The sequence below is a fragment of the Acyrthosiphon pisum genome, chromosome A3 (genome assembly GCF_005508785.2).
Source record: "Acyrthosiphon pisum isolate AL4f chromosome A3, pea_aphid_22Mar2018_4r6ur, whole genome shotgun sequence".
NCBI lineage: Eukaryota > Metazoa > Arthropoda > Insecta > Hemiptera > Aphididae > Acyrthosiphon > Acyrthosiphon pisum.
The window spans coordinates 9,602,131-9,621,588 of record NC_042496.1 but is presented as its reverse complement, the minus strand read 5'-3'; the positions used below and the strand labels follow the sequence as shown (position 1 = coordinate 9,621,588).

Genomic DNA, 19,458 nt, shown 5'->3' with positions numbered 1-19,458 from the left:
GACGAATTCAATCTGTTTTCAGAATTCTTATCGCTTCATTAGATCAATTGGTATGTTTGGCAAAAAACACGTCTAAAATACTATGTCACGCGTGTGTTAGACGGAAACAGAAAATCACGGTATCGAATCCCCTTAATAAGTTCATGGTTCCCATGTTCTAGATAAACTGATATTTGTGCCATAATTATTATATTATATTGTATATATGATATATAATATCTTTTATATTTTATGTTGTATCATATATTCGCTCTAACTGCACAGTATAAGGAACTCACCCTAACACATTGTTTTTATTTGGCAAGTGAAAAGGTAATTTGTCTAAGCGCATGATGCTCTAAATATAATAGCATAAATGGTATCTACAAAAGATAGGCATTATTTGGGAGGGGGTGATAAGCACCTCCTCCCCAAAGTTTTGAAAAATCAATACCAATATATAAATCAATATAAATCAATATCAATGAATATTGCTCCGCTCAAAATCTAAAATATGTAATAATATAAATTTTATACGATTAAAATTATTTTTATATGAATAAGTTTATACTGTTCAAACATTTACTTTGATCGCTCATAAGTACGTACAAAGTAATATAAACTCGTTTATTGTAATTAATTGTTTGAGGATTGAATAGTTTGGCAGATAAGGGGTTCTTCACCCACTACAATTTTAGTCGATTTCAAGATGTACGAGATCAAGGGATTTTAATTCTTTTCAATTTAAAAGTTATCTAATATCTTACTGTAATTTTTCTAATTTGAGTTATGTTGTATATCTTACCTACTATACTAGGTACTTGCGTATAGTATTGTAATTATTGATGAATCCCTTTAAAACAAACAAAGTCATAATATACATTTTATAAGTTAATCAAAAAAGATCACAGTATCGACTAACGTATATTTAAAAATGTAGACTTAATTGTAAAACTAATGAACTACGTAAATTTTTCTATTGTTTAATCATAAAACTATAATAAATCATTAGAATTACGTTTGATAATACATCATGCTTATTCAGTATAAGAGTACAAAATTATCTTGTCACTTTTTATTATATTTTTTTAACAAACTAATTTTCAAAGAATTAATAGGCGGTTCTGTAAAATTAAATTAACGAATCTAACTGGTCATAGGTCGCCGACAATCAAAGACATTTAAGTTAAATCATTTTCCCAACGTATATTATTTATGTTATCTATACACAAAATTAACTCTAAAACCTTCTTCGAATAATCATTATAGGAAATCACTATGCCTTATCCCATAATAATATATTATACGCAAACATGCATACTTAATATAGTTATCGACTTATCGTTTGTGACGTATGTACATTTGCTTTCCTTTAATGACACAGTCATTATATTATGCAATGGCTAAAATGATCGCCTGGCTCTTAACACATAATCAGGGCAAATAAATGATTCATTTGATTCTCGATTCCGCTCATATATTTGAATCCGTTTTATCTACCGATTTTCATTTCATATTGTCCATAATATAAATCGTATACTGTATACATAATTCATATACATCAGACAGTAAACACATTTCCACTGTACTGCAAATTGCAATCATCGATGTATTATAATACGTGTATTTCAATAATATTATTGTAATTATTAATACATAATAGTATATTTAGTATAATATATCATATCAAATACGGAAATTTAGAAAAACAAATTTTAACTCGAGTATATTCAAATGTGCCGATTTCGGACGAGACAAATTTGGGCAGTTGAACTTTTTTACGTCAAATATTTACGATAATATTGGATTCTGGAGATTTAGGATATTATAAACAAACCGTGTCACTATTTTAAAACGATTATGCTACGTAAGCTTTTGCAAAGTAATTTTAATCTATAAACGTGTTTGTATTACCTTTTGACCTCTACACATAATTATCATTATAAATTCATATTAATTATTATAAATTCACAACGGACGTTCGTTCATGCTCTGATCAAATATACAATATTATACTGCTATTTTTAGATACACATTAATTAGCATGTATCATTGGAAATGATTTCAATTTCGACTATTACAATATTTTCTAGCATTTTTATGATATAAATATATATATATATATATATTTAAGTGTATCATAATGGTACTTTACTTAAATATTTTAAATGTTGCGTCATTCGTTTTATTTGTACGATAAAACAAACCCTTGGTGCAGTAGATATACACAGCATAATTATTATTTTGTACATTTTTCTAAAATAATGTCTACCCATAAAGTACGAGTTTATTAAACTACCATTAGGTTATGAAATTGTTTAACGAATTATATGGTTAACGTTATAGGTATAGCTCTTCACAATCCGTTGTGGCTTTTCTAGGCTAATTTCTGTTCAATTTCTATTCATATATAGAGCAATACATATTTAAAAAATAATACGTAGTTTATTTTAACATTGCAAAATATTATTATTATTATTATTATTATTATTATTATTAAGAACGTAAATATCATCATAATATATAGGTGTAAGTATACCAACAAGAACAAACCACTTCAATATTGAAATGCTTAATCCAAAAATGTTTATGATATTTAATGCGTTCTTTATATATGTGGAAACATAATAGGTACTAAAATATTGTTAATACAAAGTATACAATTAATCTTGATAAACAATTGTATGATGAAATGTTGTCGTTGCTCGTTTTTGTATACCTATATATTTTTAGAAAATTTTAATGTTCGTGTATACAAACGTTAAAATGGAATGTCGTAAATGATGTAAAATATATGACTGGAGTAGAAGATGTGTTTGATCTATATAAACATTATAACCGTGTTATGAATGTCAAGAACTTTTATCAATACATGAGTATTGAACCATAATGATATGAACTAGTCACGAGACCTTCGTAAAATATCTCTTATATCAATTTTATACCGTCGTAACCACAATAACCTTATTCACTGACTCGTTGTGATCGACAAGTCAAAAACATTTTTTGAAGTGTATAATATATGATATATATGTTTATTCGAATACAATTAATTAGTAATTAATTTACTAGACTGTTTTCCCAAAAAATAATAAACTTAATACGTATATGTACATATTAGTATATTATACATTAACAAACTGAAAACGTATATAATATTGATTCTAATGATGCTCAATACTTCGCGGTGTATTATTCGATATTTTTATCATTAGGTATACTTTTATGGTCATTCATTACATTATTTCAAACTTATATTTTGCCATTTCGGTGATGAGGCTCATATTTAAAACATAGTAATTACTTACGATGTTTATTTGTTTTAAAAAAAATAATATACGGATAATATACAGAATAACAAAACATGCTCACCCACCATTTCAAGCATTCTGCACTTAAATTATGCATGTTATTAAAATTCTGATCTATGGAATTTTGAAGGATCTATACGACTATACCTACTTAAAGATCATATTTTAAATTACTCAGATTTATAATAATATTTAAGGACTGTGGTGATAAACAACATATTTTTTCAAAAAAGTACCATCACTTTTTACAATAAATTAATATATACCTATATAGTTAATTTTAAATGTGACCGAGTGGTTTATGTTATTAAACTTAATGAAATTACCACTAAGGCTAATCGCCCATGATCAATTCTGAAGATATGGGGGCTATAGGCTATTTTAATTTGCAAATTATAGTAATTAATATTTATCTATTAACATTTTATAATATTCATAAAATCTGTATGAGTATATATAGTAAATGGTATCTAAATATGACATATATTTTATGTGTTAAAGGATTATTAAAGACTATTATCATTAGAAGGTATTTAAACTTTAACTCTTACTAACTTAACTACCAGCTACGCATTTGAATTTTGATTCAGATTCATTAAAATGTTCAAAAAAATATTCTGCTTCAAAATTTACAGCAAAAAATGTAGTTCTCATTTAAAAAAACTAAGTGTTATTGCTACATGGTATAAAAATCCAATTATTCAAAAATGTGGCCATTTTAAATAAGTATAAAAATTTCAAAATACAGAAATTGATTGATTGTATTATTAAGGATTACACAATGGAAATGATCACGCACGGTTAATTAATATTATATTATACCAATAAAATAAGTTGGATAACGTCAAAACGAGAAACTATAAGTCATTATTTTCAAAGTTTCTGTTATGATATTGAATTACTGATACATATTTGTAAGGAGTATAAACTCTAAAATCGTAGATAATAATTTAAAACCATACAAATTAGTATAAAATCCATACGTAAAAACTAAAATAATTATTCACATTTCACAATAATGAGATACTTAATAATATTTCAGTTCCACGATAATATGATAGATATACGAGTAGGTATACGGCCTTAAAAACAAATTAAAGATTAACTTGGTTTTTATAAATCTATTATATCTAAACCGACTTACTTATACAAGTACAAATAATATTGTTTCACCAATAAAACTGTTTTGACTATAATGAGCGGGATATAGTTAAATGTATTTGTGCGAATGAAGTATCAACAGCTCTGCATATTTGACTTTCGGTAACGATTCAAAATATGTATAATTCAAGGCTGATATTATGTTGATGTTTATATGAATATGATATATTTGCAGCGCGTAATTCACCAAGAATGCTCACCCCCTCTTTTCTTCAATAATGCAATTATTGACAATCTGATTTTTGGAATTTTCATTTATACTTAAAGACTGTATTTTAAAATTCTTAAGGATTTTTGAATTACCTACTTAAGGAGTGTCCTGCAGTGGAGAATGGAGATATACAATTCTGTTTTTTAAATGAGAACCCCCCCCCCCTTTTCTAATGAAATTATTTAGCAGATATTTTTTATGAAAATGTTGACGTATAAAAATCAAAATTCGAACAAATGGTTTTTTAGTTACTTTTTGTATGGTTACGAAGGATAATAGTAACACGATAGTGAGTTTGGAAGATATCGACGCTATGGTGGTTTGATAATTGTAATAATTAATATTGTTTAGGTACTTATTCCCTCCGATTGTGTTTTTAATACCTACAACCTCATAAATGATTATTTCAAACTTTGGTTAGAATAATCTCATGGTTAGAATTTTAGTATGCGTTTCATAGTTATTATTTTTTTTCTTTTTTATTTAACCTTTATTTAAGAACAGTATAAACTGTATATTTTTAACAAAATATATAAAGATTTTGCAATCTACAATTCTTTCTACATAAATTAAATTAAAAAAACGTATCAAGTTCAACCTGCCTTGGCGTACAATTCGTATAAAGAAAAATGTAACCAGGTAACCTTACCTATATAGGTTATAAATTACAATGCATATAATATTATACCATATAAATGTATAAATGTATTATACCTGCAGGCTATTGTTCAGTTTTAATCCTTTGTATACGTAGAGTCCACTCGATTGATGTTACAGTAAGAGAATATATTATACAACTATACAAGTAGATTATTAAAATCATCTATGACGTCAATGCGTGCGACAACACTCCTTGTCTGCAGCAGGACTATGCCTACTCTACAAATAGCGTATTTTTTCGAGATAATAATATAATATTATAGTAACAATAATATCTAATATGCGTCAATGCAGGTATTGATATTATGTCATTATAATATAATGTAATATGTATAATGATGAATGATGATTGATGTTGTCGTCGTAAAATGGGCTATCTTTTAGAGTATTTCTTTAATAAAAAAAAAAAAATAGTAGTTTTCACTTTGTTTTCGCGGGCATTCTCCGTCGCGCACGTTTCCGATATCTGGTTAGTTGGACCTGTACTCTTCAATATAATAATATGTACATAAGAAAACAAAGTCTGTTTAAGAAGGAGGTCATAACATCGAAACGCACGTGTATATAAGCTAATTTATACTTATTGCCTATATTGTGTTTGAACAGCGCAATGTGACATAATATAATATTATATTATACCTAGGTATAATAATAAGTTTGTACAATTATATAATGTACCATGCGACTGGCGTGTCGGAGTGTCATAGGTTCATGGGTGGTGAAGTGTGAAGAGTAATAATTGAACATAAGCTAGACGACTTTACGACGATATTTCGATGTATTATATAATGGATATATAATATTATGTATAATGGAGTACATAGTTTTCGGTGTACTTGCGACCGACAAATCCTATAATAATATAACTATTGTTGCAAACAAATTATTGTGAGTCAAATGATGATGCATTTTGTATGGGCGAGCTGGGGTACTAGAATAATAAATTACTGTTCATTTGTCATTATATTATAATATTATATACGACTGACGACAGACATATTCTGTGTATCATATTGTTTATGGTCGACACCGCATAAATACCGATCTCGTTACCATATCGATGACATTCGAGAATAACAATTACCCGTTCACGCTGCACCTAAACGCGTAATAATAACGTAAAATGTATGAACCCAAGGAACACGATTCTAAGTACTATACGACTATATAATACGACTTTCAATCGACTTGATAACAATATTATGACGTTGGTGGCGACTAAGTGCGATGGTACTCTGGGGTGGAAGTGGTATGTTGTAATCGCTCGCGTTATTGAGTGGTGTTTGCAGGAAGCAGATTCGATCAGTGAAGAATCGTAGTATACTTGGGACAAATATTATAAAACCTCAAAAACATTGTACCACAATAATTATTGCTAATATATTTATTATTATATATCAGAAGTATATCAAAAATATTATCTATAAAGCGTTACTCTGATAAGGTCATTCTTCTATTTTCTCAGGTGGTTTCCCAGAGTGTAAATATAATAAACTATAAGACTAGGCCCATTATTAATTGACTTTTAAATCTTTCAAAAAAAAATTAAAACACGAGTAATTTATAGGCATTGGTTATTTTTATCGTCAAATCATACGTAAAGGATAGGTAAAAAAAAATAATAGACAAAAAAATAATGAACATGGCCCTTTGTTACATGAATAACGAGTTCGTGAACTTAAAACAGGTGCTTAGTTATTTAAAATACTTAAAATATTGCTCATTATCTAATTATTTATTAGTCATTATGTTATACTCTCATTAGTCATCCGATATAACTCTATAGCTTCTGAGAATCGTTTTTCATGTGAGATTATGCCTAAAGTTTTCAAATTTTCAAACAATTTGCGCTTTTTTTATAGTACCGTTGTGTGCCAACTGCTGACAAGTGCCAAGTATAAATATTTAGTTGTTTGTTTGTAGGTCAACATAATATATAGTTATTAACTTTATCAAATCTGTATACTGAATAAAATATATATCTACAAACAGTCAAAAATGGTAGATGCTTAAAAAAAGATAAACTTTTTTTGAAACATTATCAGTTTATGTCTGCTTAATTAGTTCGCTATACTTCCTGTCTTTCTATTATTTAAGCTAATTATAATATTTTTTTATAATTATTTATGTTTTGTTAAAAATATATCGTACGTCATACATAAAGGCTTAAGGCTGACTTCGTACAACTCGTGTGTACTTTATTATAGTATTAAGTGCATTGTTAAATTATCACATTCTAGCGAAGCTAGGTTTTATAGTATATAATATAGTGTTCATAATTTATACATGAGTTTATAAAATTTCTACTCTGAAACACAAAATTCCTCATCTAAATATTATTTACTATCAAAATAAATATTTTCAACGCCGTGGTGTCGTATTTCGTTAAATTAATACGATACATTTCACGAGCTATAGGTAGTTATAGTATAAACTTTAAACACTGAATGCTGATAAAAACAATTACTATGGATAACGGTTTTAACTTTTAAGTTTTTTAATATATTTATAACGAATAGTCACATTATAATAATTATTAAAATTAAAACAAAACACATATTACTGAAATAATTACTCAATAAAATATATTAATTATAAATTTATACCGTATAGGAATCCGAAATATTTCATTATGGAAATAATAGGAAAATAAGACACTATTTGTTCATTCGTGTTATGAGCTATTACGTCATGTGTAATAATTATAAATAATGATATGTAAATAAAAAATGTATTGAAAAATTAAAGTGAATCCAATTTGTCATTTATGCAATATTTGTTCAATGATTATTCAAAATTGTGTGACTCTAGTTAATTAATTATATTATATTTATTCAATATAATATAATATTCATAATATTATATTATTAATACAAAAATATAAATACTACAAATGAAGTTCGTAATTAAAAAAAGTGGTAAGTGGATGTCGGTCTGCTGTACAGTAGGTTACAAGTGTACAAGTGTCCATTACTGTAATGGATGGTATTAAATTTGAATTCAATGATATAATATTATTGTATAAGAAAAACGATTCTAAGCGAAGACGGTCTAGATTTTTTATATTGTTAGTATTTATTATAGCCTGAAAGATGAATTGATATTATAATATTATTATTTTTTATTCGTTTCTATGGTGATGAACAAAGCGTTAGAAATGGAAATCCGGTTTTTAGCGGTTTTTCGTAATTTGTTAGTGGTTTTTCCCGTGGCTAAAAAATAACTATTGAGAAAATTTAAAAATGACCTCCTAAAGTACCACTTTGATCCGATTTGTTAAAATATAAGGTACTATACAGGGTGTAACAGATAGAACTTTTGTTTTAATCAATATTTAAAATTTTTTTTTTTGATACATAATTTATAGCCACTTGCGCTACACGTGTAATAAAAAAAAAATTATTTTTATTTTTTAATACCAAAAATGAAAAATTTTAAATTTGATTTAAATTTTTTTGAATAAATTAAAAATAGCCAATTTGCGAATTTGATTATAAGAACTATTTGGATGGTAAACACATTTATCTAAATCGAGTAGTTTATTTTTTAGAATTTTTTTAAATTTCAGTATTTTTTTGATTAAATTAATTTGGAACGCTATAACTTTTTTAAAAATATTATTTTTGGAAATTTGCTAACATGAGAATATTTCTAAAACTATTTACTAATCCTATAATTTTATCAATTTTTGTCATAAGTTTAAGTAGCATAAATTTTTTTTTTTTTGGTCAGTTCTTTCTGTTACACACAATATATGTTGAAATCGAAGCACTCCTTGTAAAAATGTTGTATAAAGGATAAAAAAAAACCACTAGCTTCCTCGCTCCGCTCAGAATCTAAAAGTGTAAAAGTAAAAAGTGCATTATAATAATTGATAATTTTAAATGGTGAATTTATAATAATCAAAGACGAGCACAACATTTTTTGTTGTACCAACTAAACGTTACTATAACATAACATGAATATATTTAAATCAAAAATGAATGAATATTAAACTTGACAATAATATTAGGAAGTATTTATCGCGGTTCACGTATATAGGAAAAAAATAAAATTTTATACTAAATAAGAAAGCAGTAAATAAAAGAAAATACGATTTTTGAATTAAGTAGATTTAGTATTTTTGTAATGACCCTATGATTTAATATAATATTATGTGATACAAAAAAAAATTTTTAATTAATTACAAAAAAAAAAATTGGGAAACAATTATGAGCCAACCTCCCCTTGGTGTCTCTTGGGTTATGCTTATAGACTCTAAAAAATAAAATAGGAAAAAATATGTACCTAAACGTTTATTGGTGCTCAAATGTGGTATTATTTTAAAAATATGATGTAACCAAACGTTGCAGTCATTTTAGGTGTCTGAAAAAAATGTGTTCCCAATCGTTCTGCCAATTTCAATGTAAAAATATATTTTTGAACGTGTTTCGGCGTTAGTATTTATACATAATCAGTACCTAGGTATATTGTTGAAAAATTTCCATATAGAGGTGCTCTTTTTAATTGGTTTCACATTGATAATATTTATGTTATAATTTTTATTCTTATTTTTTTACGTTTATCGGGTTACTGATTTTTTTTTGCTTTGCCTCCCCCCACCCCCTATTCACAAATTATGATTACGCCACTGGTACAGTGTACACTCTGTATAAACATGCAGTCTCGTCCATACTGCTCACCACAGGTATTAAAGGAACTTGTACCAGAGACTTTATTATTTAGAAATATTATTTGCCTACTAATTTGTTTTTTTCCAATTTATTATTTTGTACGTAGGTACTAAAAATACGGCTATATGCTTCAGTGCTTCATATAGTTGAGACTGCATTCTAAAATAAAAGGCGATTGAAGCTAAATTTACCAAATGAGTAACTTGTATTATTTTAATCAAATTACACGAATGCATCTCATCAACGTTTTTTTTCTTGGGCGTTTCGAAAATTATTTAATACTTTAGCATATTTTAACTTTTAACGGCTTAAGGAAATCGGCTATAAATTATAATAATGCAATTATTTCCAAAAAACTATTTATAGTTTAGTCGCTGTAATTCTGTATAAAGTCCATAATTTTTAACGACATATATGTAATAAATAAACTTTATTAGACAAGTAAAGCTTTAAAATATAAATAATCGAATCACTTATCAGCGAAAACTCAAGAGTCCATAAACTCATAAAATACCAAATATTATTAATATAATATACATTATACACCAATATATTATATTATATTTCTAAAATTTCCTAAATAAACTTTTGTAGTTTTAATTATCATAGGGTATTTAAAAAAATATACTATCCACCTAATTAGTTAATAATTTGTTTTTAATGATAAACAATTATTAATTAATAAAAGCTATTTAATAGGTATTTAAAATACAGTACTTATAAGTTATAACACAATTAATATGGCTAGCATTTAATTTTAAAAGTATTAAGATATTTTAAAGTATAAAAATATATTCGTCTTCGCTAATTAAATAGGTGTTTGTTTTTATTTTTTTATTTTATGATGTAGGTACAAATATTACATCTTGTAAACAAAATAATATATATGGTCGATTTATAACAAATAGAATGATTTAATTATTTATCCGATAAATATAAACTTGATTTCATAGTTACAAATAAATATGATAACTATTGTCGGGAGAATGAAAAGTGGCCGCTGATGGGCACACTTCTGGTGGTGAATTTCTGTGATGGTTTCGCAGAGCGCCCATTTTGAAATATTAGATTTAGATATAATTACCTATATAGTATTTACCAAATACAAATGTATTATAGAATGATGTGTATGATTTTTAGTATCCCTGCTTTCCGAAGAAAAAAAATGTTGCTAACATATCACCAGCGGCCACTTTTCATTCTCCCAACTGTAAAAAGGGTGGGCTTTATGGGCTAAGCCAGAGGTCCAACCTTTTGTAGTCGGCGTATCAATTTACACATTTATACAAACAAAAAAAATAATATTTTTAATAATATTGTATTTTATACTTAAATTTGTTTAAAATTTGGAATTTCAATAATTAATGTAACTAATTGTTTTTTTTATATATTATGATAAGACATAAACACTTTAAAATTATTAAATATATTTACTACATAATATAATATATTATATTAATAATAATACATAATATTATGTCTTTAAGTTAAGGGGGGGGGGGGCAAAAAGAATACTGAGGGCAGCGGGCTGGACCACGCTAAGCCACTCGAAACACTCAAAAGGTTCTTGAAAAATCTTTATCAAATATTATACTACCTCATACGCGTTTTTGATCATAAAATTAAACACATAATCTTAGCCCCCTTCAAAAATGTTTATCTTGTTGCGCTTGATCTACTTATGATCTACTTATATACTATGAATTGTGTATTGATATCATCTTGTAGTCTTACTAAACTGTGTGGAATTTTATTCTTTGATCTGTATTTTGTATACAATTGACTATTGAGAGCAATATTGATTGTATTTTATGTATATAGGTATCGCACGTATAGTGTTCTATCAGAGTGTACTATTAAAATATAACTATTTATTTAATATACTATTAAAATTAAACTAATTTATCCCACATAAAGACCATATGGGTATGATATTATTAAATTAATAATGTTCGAATTTCAAACTTCGATTATTATTTTATTTTTACACCAAATTGTCTAGTAAACTAGCCTATATATATTGTATTTGTTTATGTCAGGTCTTATTTAAGATGTATACATTTTTATTGTTATTATCATTTTAAAACTATAATTTAATTTGTTTTCAATGAAATCTTTAAAAAAAGAAATTGATACTTATGTCGCCTAACTGATCATGACAATTGAAAAAAATAATTTATTATTTTAATTATTGTTTTAATTACAACCTTGCAATAATAAAAAGTGTATAGCCTTGAAAAATTATATTATGTCATTACCTATGCATATTACTGCTAATATTACGTCTATTTCATTAAAACGTGATCAAACCTTTTCTATTATTACAATAATTGTTGGTTGGCTCAAGCCTAAAAATCTATCATATTATTTTTATTTGTCTAATTTCATTATTATTAAATATGTATACAAATTAAAAATATACACGATACCCAACACTTTCCCCGAGTTTAGTAAAGTGAGATAAATACTCAACTGTCATCATACAATCTATATGAGTCCGGTATTTTTTATTTTAATTTTTTAATACTTTATATTATTTAATAACTACTTAAGTTTTTTTATCGTTTAATTCTTATGGCATAATACGCTCATCTATTATGTTCAATTTAGATTTAATATTGTTTTAATTGATGGTATTGAATCGTTATAGGATTATTTAGAAGTTCTAATGATATGATATTTTTAAGTAGTTATAATATTAATAATTAATCGAGTAGTATGCATTAAATTAATCTCTAAAGATTTATTCGTAAAATCATAACAAAAAAAAAAATTATGGGCAATCTAGGAATGGTCGTTTTTTTTTTTAATTCCTGCTAAAAAAACTTATGTGAAACCTGAATTACATTTGCAAGCCTTAAGTGTTAAAACCAAAAATGTAATGGACTTTTAAGTTCTAACTTTAAAATGGCTTACAAACTGTTGTAAATGACGGGAATTATTTACTTTTGCCACATTAAAATGCGAACTAGTTACCAATTACTTTTATTCAATTATTCGTTTAAAGTTAACCAGTGGCGTCATTTGGGGGGGGGCATTTGTCCCCCTCCCCCTTGTCATTAGCGGGCCGCTGTTGGGCCGGGTATGGGCTAATTTTGGGCCTTTATATAGTAGCTAATAGGTAATATAATTTAAGTAACCTCTACATATATGTATTAATTATTTAGTTATTGTTATCTCTCTAAATGGGTTACTTACCTGAATGCTTATGATATAAACCTTTGATACTAACTAGTAAGTATACAATTATGTGTAAGGAGGGTATTTGAGATAAAAATGCAATATTGTAATGTCATGTAATGTAAATATTAGCGAGCTTTTTTTCAGTTTTATTTTGGGCCGGTCAAAAATGTTGTCCCCCTCTCTCAAAAACTGAAATGGCGCCATTGAAGTTAGCTGATATTTATTTTTACAATATTGCGTATAAGTCATTATGTGTAACATTAAAATAGAATAGCTAAATTTTTATTCGGGATTTCTACATATTATCACACTTCATCAAGACAGACACACATAAATTATATAATACGGTACTTGTCTGGCACAAAATATTCGTTACTTTCAAAAATCATAAAAAATATTACGGCAGCAAAAAACAATAACAAACGACGGCACATTTTTATAAACAACAGGTAGTACAACAGCCAACAATAGTAGTAGCTACATTTTATGAACTAAACATATCAATATCAATATAATATATGTTATATACTAATAAGTTATAACCATATAGCATGTCCTTAATAATAATATTGATGGCTGATATAAATATTCCGCTACTGTGCGCACGCTTTTTTTAGATGACCTAAAATGAGGCAGTAGTAATGAGTATATATATATTTATGTATACTGTACATGTACAATAATAATATGGTAGTCGTTTGCAGTCGTTTTCGGGGAGGGGGAAACCACAGCGAACAGTTCGCCCCACACCAGGCGATCGTTCGTATTTTCACCTTTACACGCGTGCGTGTGCGGCACTGCGGCGGCGTTGGTGGACACGATTCACGAAGTCTGCCACTATACTATTGGATTGGGTTTTGGGTCTTCATTCGGCATTCCCGTACGCGTCCGCCACGAACACGGTCCGTCGACGACACGTTCCCGCCAGTTTTTTGTGTTTTTTACAATATTATTGTTTTTTTTTTTGGCATAATAAATAAATTGTGGTCATCACGCGTATTATCGAAACATATTTGCACTTGCGGTACAACCGGCATCGTTCACTTCGATCATCAGCTGCTGCAGTGCGTTATCATCGCGGTCTTAACAGTTTTAATAATAACGATCGTTTTTCCCTCGATCCATCACGTCCTCCAACCCCCCGAGTGTCGAGTGTTTGTTCGTCGCGCGATAACCGTGTATAGTTCGAAAACACGTTCCGGTATAACATAATAATATAATATTATTTTTTCCGATTGTTGCCGCTGATGCGAAATTGTGTCGCGTTTTCTACGTTAGCGCCGCCGTCGCGTTGTAAAGACAAAATTATTCAAACGTAGAAATATAATATGAGAATGAGCGACATGACCGTGTGCCCTGTGGCCGGCCGACAATCGTTTTTCGACTCGTTCACCGTCGTCTCCAAAGCCATCGGACAGTTAGAAAAACTTATGTCCGGCAAAGTGAGTTGACGTGATTTCATTATTATTATTATGATAATTGATAATCCGTTTGTAAATCCGTTGAGTTGCACGTTATTATTATTTATTCTGGGTGCGTGATACAACTGCAGCAGTCGTGATGTGCGAACGATTATTATTAATTAATTAATATTATAATATTATTAATACACGATTGCGCGCAAGTAAAATATTATCGCGGTAAATACCCAAAAATGCTTTATTTTTAAACACCCCTTCCCATCGCTGCTGTACCCAAGCTCTGTTGTATAATATTGTAATACATTTATTGTATTGTATTATATTGGCGTTGTAGCACAACCGCAGTAGTGCAAATCAAACAGGCGCAGAGTGTGTATACTATAATAATATAAAATATTATACATATTAGTATTCCCACGTGCCTTTAAAATTAAAATAACTGATAAGTATCTATGTACGCACGACTGCACGAATCCCCTGACTTTGCAGCGATGGGCAGCCTTGTTCAACAGGTATGTGACATTGTGACGTTTACTTAAATTAAAATAATGCTGACCGATGTTTTGACAGTTATTTCGGCACAAACCGCTAAACCGACGTGCCCTAAATAATGTTCATTAAAAAAACTATGCATTATAAAACAACCGCCTTTAGATTATTATAATATGAGTATAGAGTATAATATAAATTATACACATTTTAGCCTTGGTTCTTGCATAACACCACGCGCTAATCTGATAATATAGACTGGGTGTACGTTAATTTAATCATATTCGCAAGTTTTTTAAATAAATATACATGTATAATATATTATATGTACCTATACTAAAACTGTATTTATAAACTAGAAATTTACACAATGATACGATTATTTGGTTGTTTTCTCTGCAATTTATTATTACGCGTGCAATTTTTTTCATCGTAAATTTCTGATGTTTTTAGATACATGTAAACGTGGTCCGGGTAGTACATCCGTTCAGATACTATGTACTTACAATAATTATCAAAAGAATGTATATAATGTAATATTATATTTTGTCCGTTTGTCGAACAAAAGTGTTAACGCGTTCAAAAGTGTTTCCATCACTGTGCGTATCTTCGTTTCTCTCGCGATCACCGCGTGTACAGCAAGACAAGACAGAAACACACGTCTATGGGGCCTCACTGATTTCAAAGTACACAATTTGGAATTTTGACCCAGGTCCGTTGCTTAAAATAAACACATCCGGTCGAGACAGTGATGTCAGCGACGCGCGTGTATCGATTTCCCATCCGTTTCGTCGTTGGGTGTTCCCTTGAATTTCAATCGTATGATACCTACGTATCTATTATAATTTATAATAATATGTAATAGCCATTTCTCCGATGTAGGTACTCCCAACGGTGTTGATCGCAGCTGCACGTCTTTACAAGGACTCGTCGACCCGAGACCGCCGTTAGATTTTAAACTGGAATAATAAAGTATACGTTTGTATTTAAACTTTTTTTTCTACTTGTTTTTAGTAAAACAATAGACTCGTCAGATGACGAAAACCTTGACTGTTACTTATATTTTTTTATAATATGTTAATAAACGCTTTAGGTACCAATTTATATTATGTACATTGTACTTATACATAATACATAATTTGACTCTTTCGTAAATCGCTTGTACCACTTTCGGTTTTTCGGTTGAGAATTTATTATATCGTCCTATTGGAACTTTTTGGACTATATATGTGGTTTTATATTGAATTACCGACCGATAGAACTACAACCCTTAATCTCCCGTTTTAATTTGTCACGAATCTCGCATTATTAAATGTATTATAAAATCATATTCAGTACCTATTTTTAATCTACATGACACAATGTATTCTTTATATTTCAATTTATGATTTCATTAATATTTGTGTTAATCATCTTATAGGAAGGTAGTCTTTATGATATTATAAGACATAAATTCATATGCATACCGGAAATCCACCCTTAGTTACGATATAATAATATATTTCCAACTTATACCTTATTATGATAGCAACTATTTAACTTATAATATACTTAAATTGAGCTATATTATTTCTTAAATTCTAACGAGTACATTAATGTAGATCATAAATTTATTATTAAAATATTTGGTTTAATAATCATAAATCTATGATTCTATTATAAAATCATTCTAATAAATGATAAATATAACTCACTTATAAGTATAGGTACCTATTTAACAAGCTACAAATTCGAATGTTGTGTAATCGATCCTGATACGTTCCTAAGTATTATTGTCTTATAATTTCGTAATAACAGTTTATATTAATTATAATAATATGTATATCATCAACATCTACGTATATGGATATTTATTTTTAATTTATTATGTTTTACATTTTTAACTGGTATAATAAATTTGTACTTCGTTACTCGTTTGTATGCTGAAAAAAGTAACTTTCGCGTGTTCTTAAAGAGTTAGAAAAAAGGTAATGCTGTATTATATAAACTATAAAGCCATAAAGGCTTAAATTATTCAAATCATGTGCATTCATACCATCGTTTATGGTCATTGGTTTATAATGTATATTATTATGTAACATGAGTTAATTATAATTTATAACTGTACAATGCAGTGTCATAACAATTTTAATTTGTACCACAGTATAATATTCTGTATCGACAATCTTAAATTTTGGTATCATAACTGGCACAGTGGTACGAAGAATAATGTACCTATTAACACAAACGGAATATTACAGCAATCAAAATGTAACCTTAGTAGGTACTAGGTACTCATCTATAATATTCGCACGAAAAAGAACAGTTTGTATTTGTATAGACTTGTATTTGTTTTAAAACAGATTTTAATTGTTTTATTATTTTAACTTTTATGTGACCATTATGCGGCATGACTCAATAATACAATAGGATGTTGGAAATTACCATAGATAATCACAAATAATAATAACTGTCACAAATGAATGGCATTTCCTAATAAATGATAAAACTGAATACAAATATATAGGTACTTACCTAATATTTAACAGAGCCACAACGATTTTTACGTCATCAGAGCCCAACTTATCTAGATACATATTATGTTTTCGAGGTAAATAGTAGGTACCTATATAATATTATATACGCTACAAGCAAAGGCTAATTTTCTTTTTCCTGTTTGCATTAGGTACTTTTAGTAATTTAGATGCTAATTTAATGTTTAATATACCCAAATATCTTAAAACTTATTTTTATATTAAAAATATATTTTGTAATTTTATCAACTAAATTCTGCAAATTGCAATTAAATATATATATAAATTATTAGGTAATTATAGAAATATGTTCATATTTAATAGTAATATATAAGTAGTATTTTAATACTATCTGTTTATACAAATTACGCATTATACCTATCTATTTTCCTAATTTTTGTAAATTTGACGATTTGGAAATATATTTCTAATTATACAATCTAAAAATCTCATAATTTCTTCAAAAACATGTTGAACTTAAAAATGATTTACCATTCTACAATTAAAATTCTGAGCCTGGCATTTTATTATTTTCAAATCATGAATGATGATTATCTTTTTTTCATTTAGAAAAATGATTATACATACGTAATTTCTGGTGGAATTACTTGTAGTCTGTTAGATAAATCTTTTTAGGCGGGTAATTTCACTATAGGTACTGCTTATTACATTTAAAATGATATTAAACAATATTTCTCATAAATCAACTTTTAAACTTTTAATGTAAGTACCTACCTACCTGATTATTCTTTTTTCCATATTTATATATACGTAGGTACATTGATAAATGAAGCTTTGTTATCTTGAAATTTTAATAAAACATTAATCGATTCCTTTTATTTTATTATGTGTGTGCGTATATTTAATGAATTAAATGATTTATTAAATGATGTCTGTACATTTATATTTTTAAAATATTTATTTATAAATGTCTTATATCTCAACTCGCATCCATATCCATACTTGGTAATTCCCTAAAGAGATTAAAAGACAGTGGTGTCGTAATCTGCTCACATGGGTATATAATTCATTTTTTGTAAAAAAAAAAAAGGTAAATGTAAGTGCATAAGTTAGCTATTATAACTATTTAACGATAAGTACCTCCACCGGAGGTCTCTTCACTCTGTGTTTCTTGTGTACTTAAAAAATATTATCAAATAAGCTTATTGTTCAAATTTTGTAACACATTGCCTAATAGAAAGTTATAATAAAAAATAAAATAAAATAAAATAGAACTGATATAGGTATAGTTAGTTTTATAATTTAGTTAAGTATATTGAATAAACTTTTTTTATTTATTGATAATCTTAAGTATAATTATGGTAGGTACATTTTGTTTATTTAGTGTTTTACTATTTACATGGTTTACGCTATTTACCTATTCCCAACTTATACATTATTTATTAAATACAATTACTTAATAATAATAGTCTCAGTGGTGTGGTGAACATTAACAAACTGTGACGCAGAGAATATATTTCAGTACCTACCCACTCTTAATCCCCTATAATATATTTTAAATATAATTACTATGCGACAGCAAATAGTTTTATTTTATCGGTTCTCATAAATCATTTTGTACTTATTCAACCTGTATTTAATTTTACGCCTTTTATGATAAAACTTGTTTAAATTTGTAAGAACTACCTACGTATTTTTTTCTGATCTTTTATTTAATAATATAAGTTACGATTCAAAATCGTTGTTTATCATTTAAACTTTGTATTTGCATCATTGATCATTAAAATATTAATTATAAGATTGCTAATAGTTTTTTGGTGTCCATAGAATGATATTGAATGATTTTAACGTCATAAGTAATTCTTAATATGTAGAACAGTACTATGGCTATAGGTG

The 19,458-nt window shown here is 27.6% G+C and overlaps 1 protein-coding gene across 6 annotated transcripts in view; it reads left to right on the top strand.

Moving 5' to 3' along the window:
- The window catches only part of LOC100164481 (inositol-trisphosphate 3-kinase homolog), an 87,357-nt gene that overhangs the window by 61,079 nt on the left and 6,820 nt on the right, over window positions 1–19,458 (top strand). The window contains exon 1 of one of the 6 annotated variants that reach the window (XM_001952289.5): window positions 13,981–14,620. The exons of 4 other annotated variants lie outside the window; for them this stretch is intronic. In XM_001952289.5, the coding sequence (XP_001952324.2) occupies window positions 14,507–14,620 (114 nt within the window). In that variant the 5' untranslated portion in view covers window positions 13,981–14,506. Of the gene's footprint in view, window positions 1–13,980; window positions 14,621–14,701; window positions 15,112–19,458 lie in introns of those variants that run through there. One more of the 6 variants, XM_008183750.3, reaches the window with a different exon arrangement.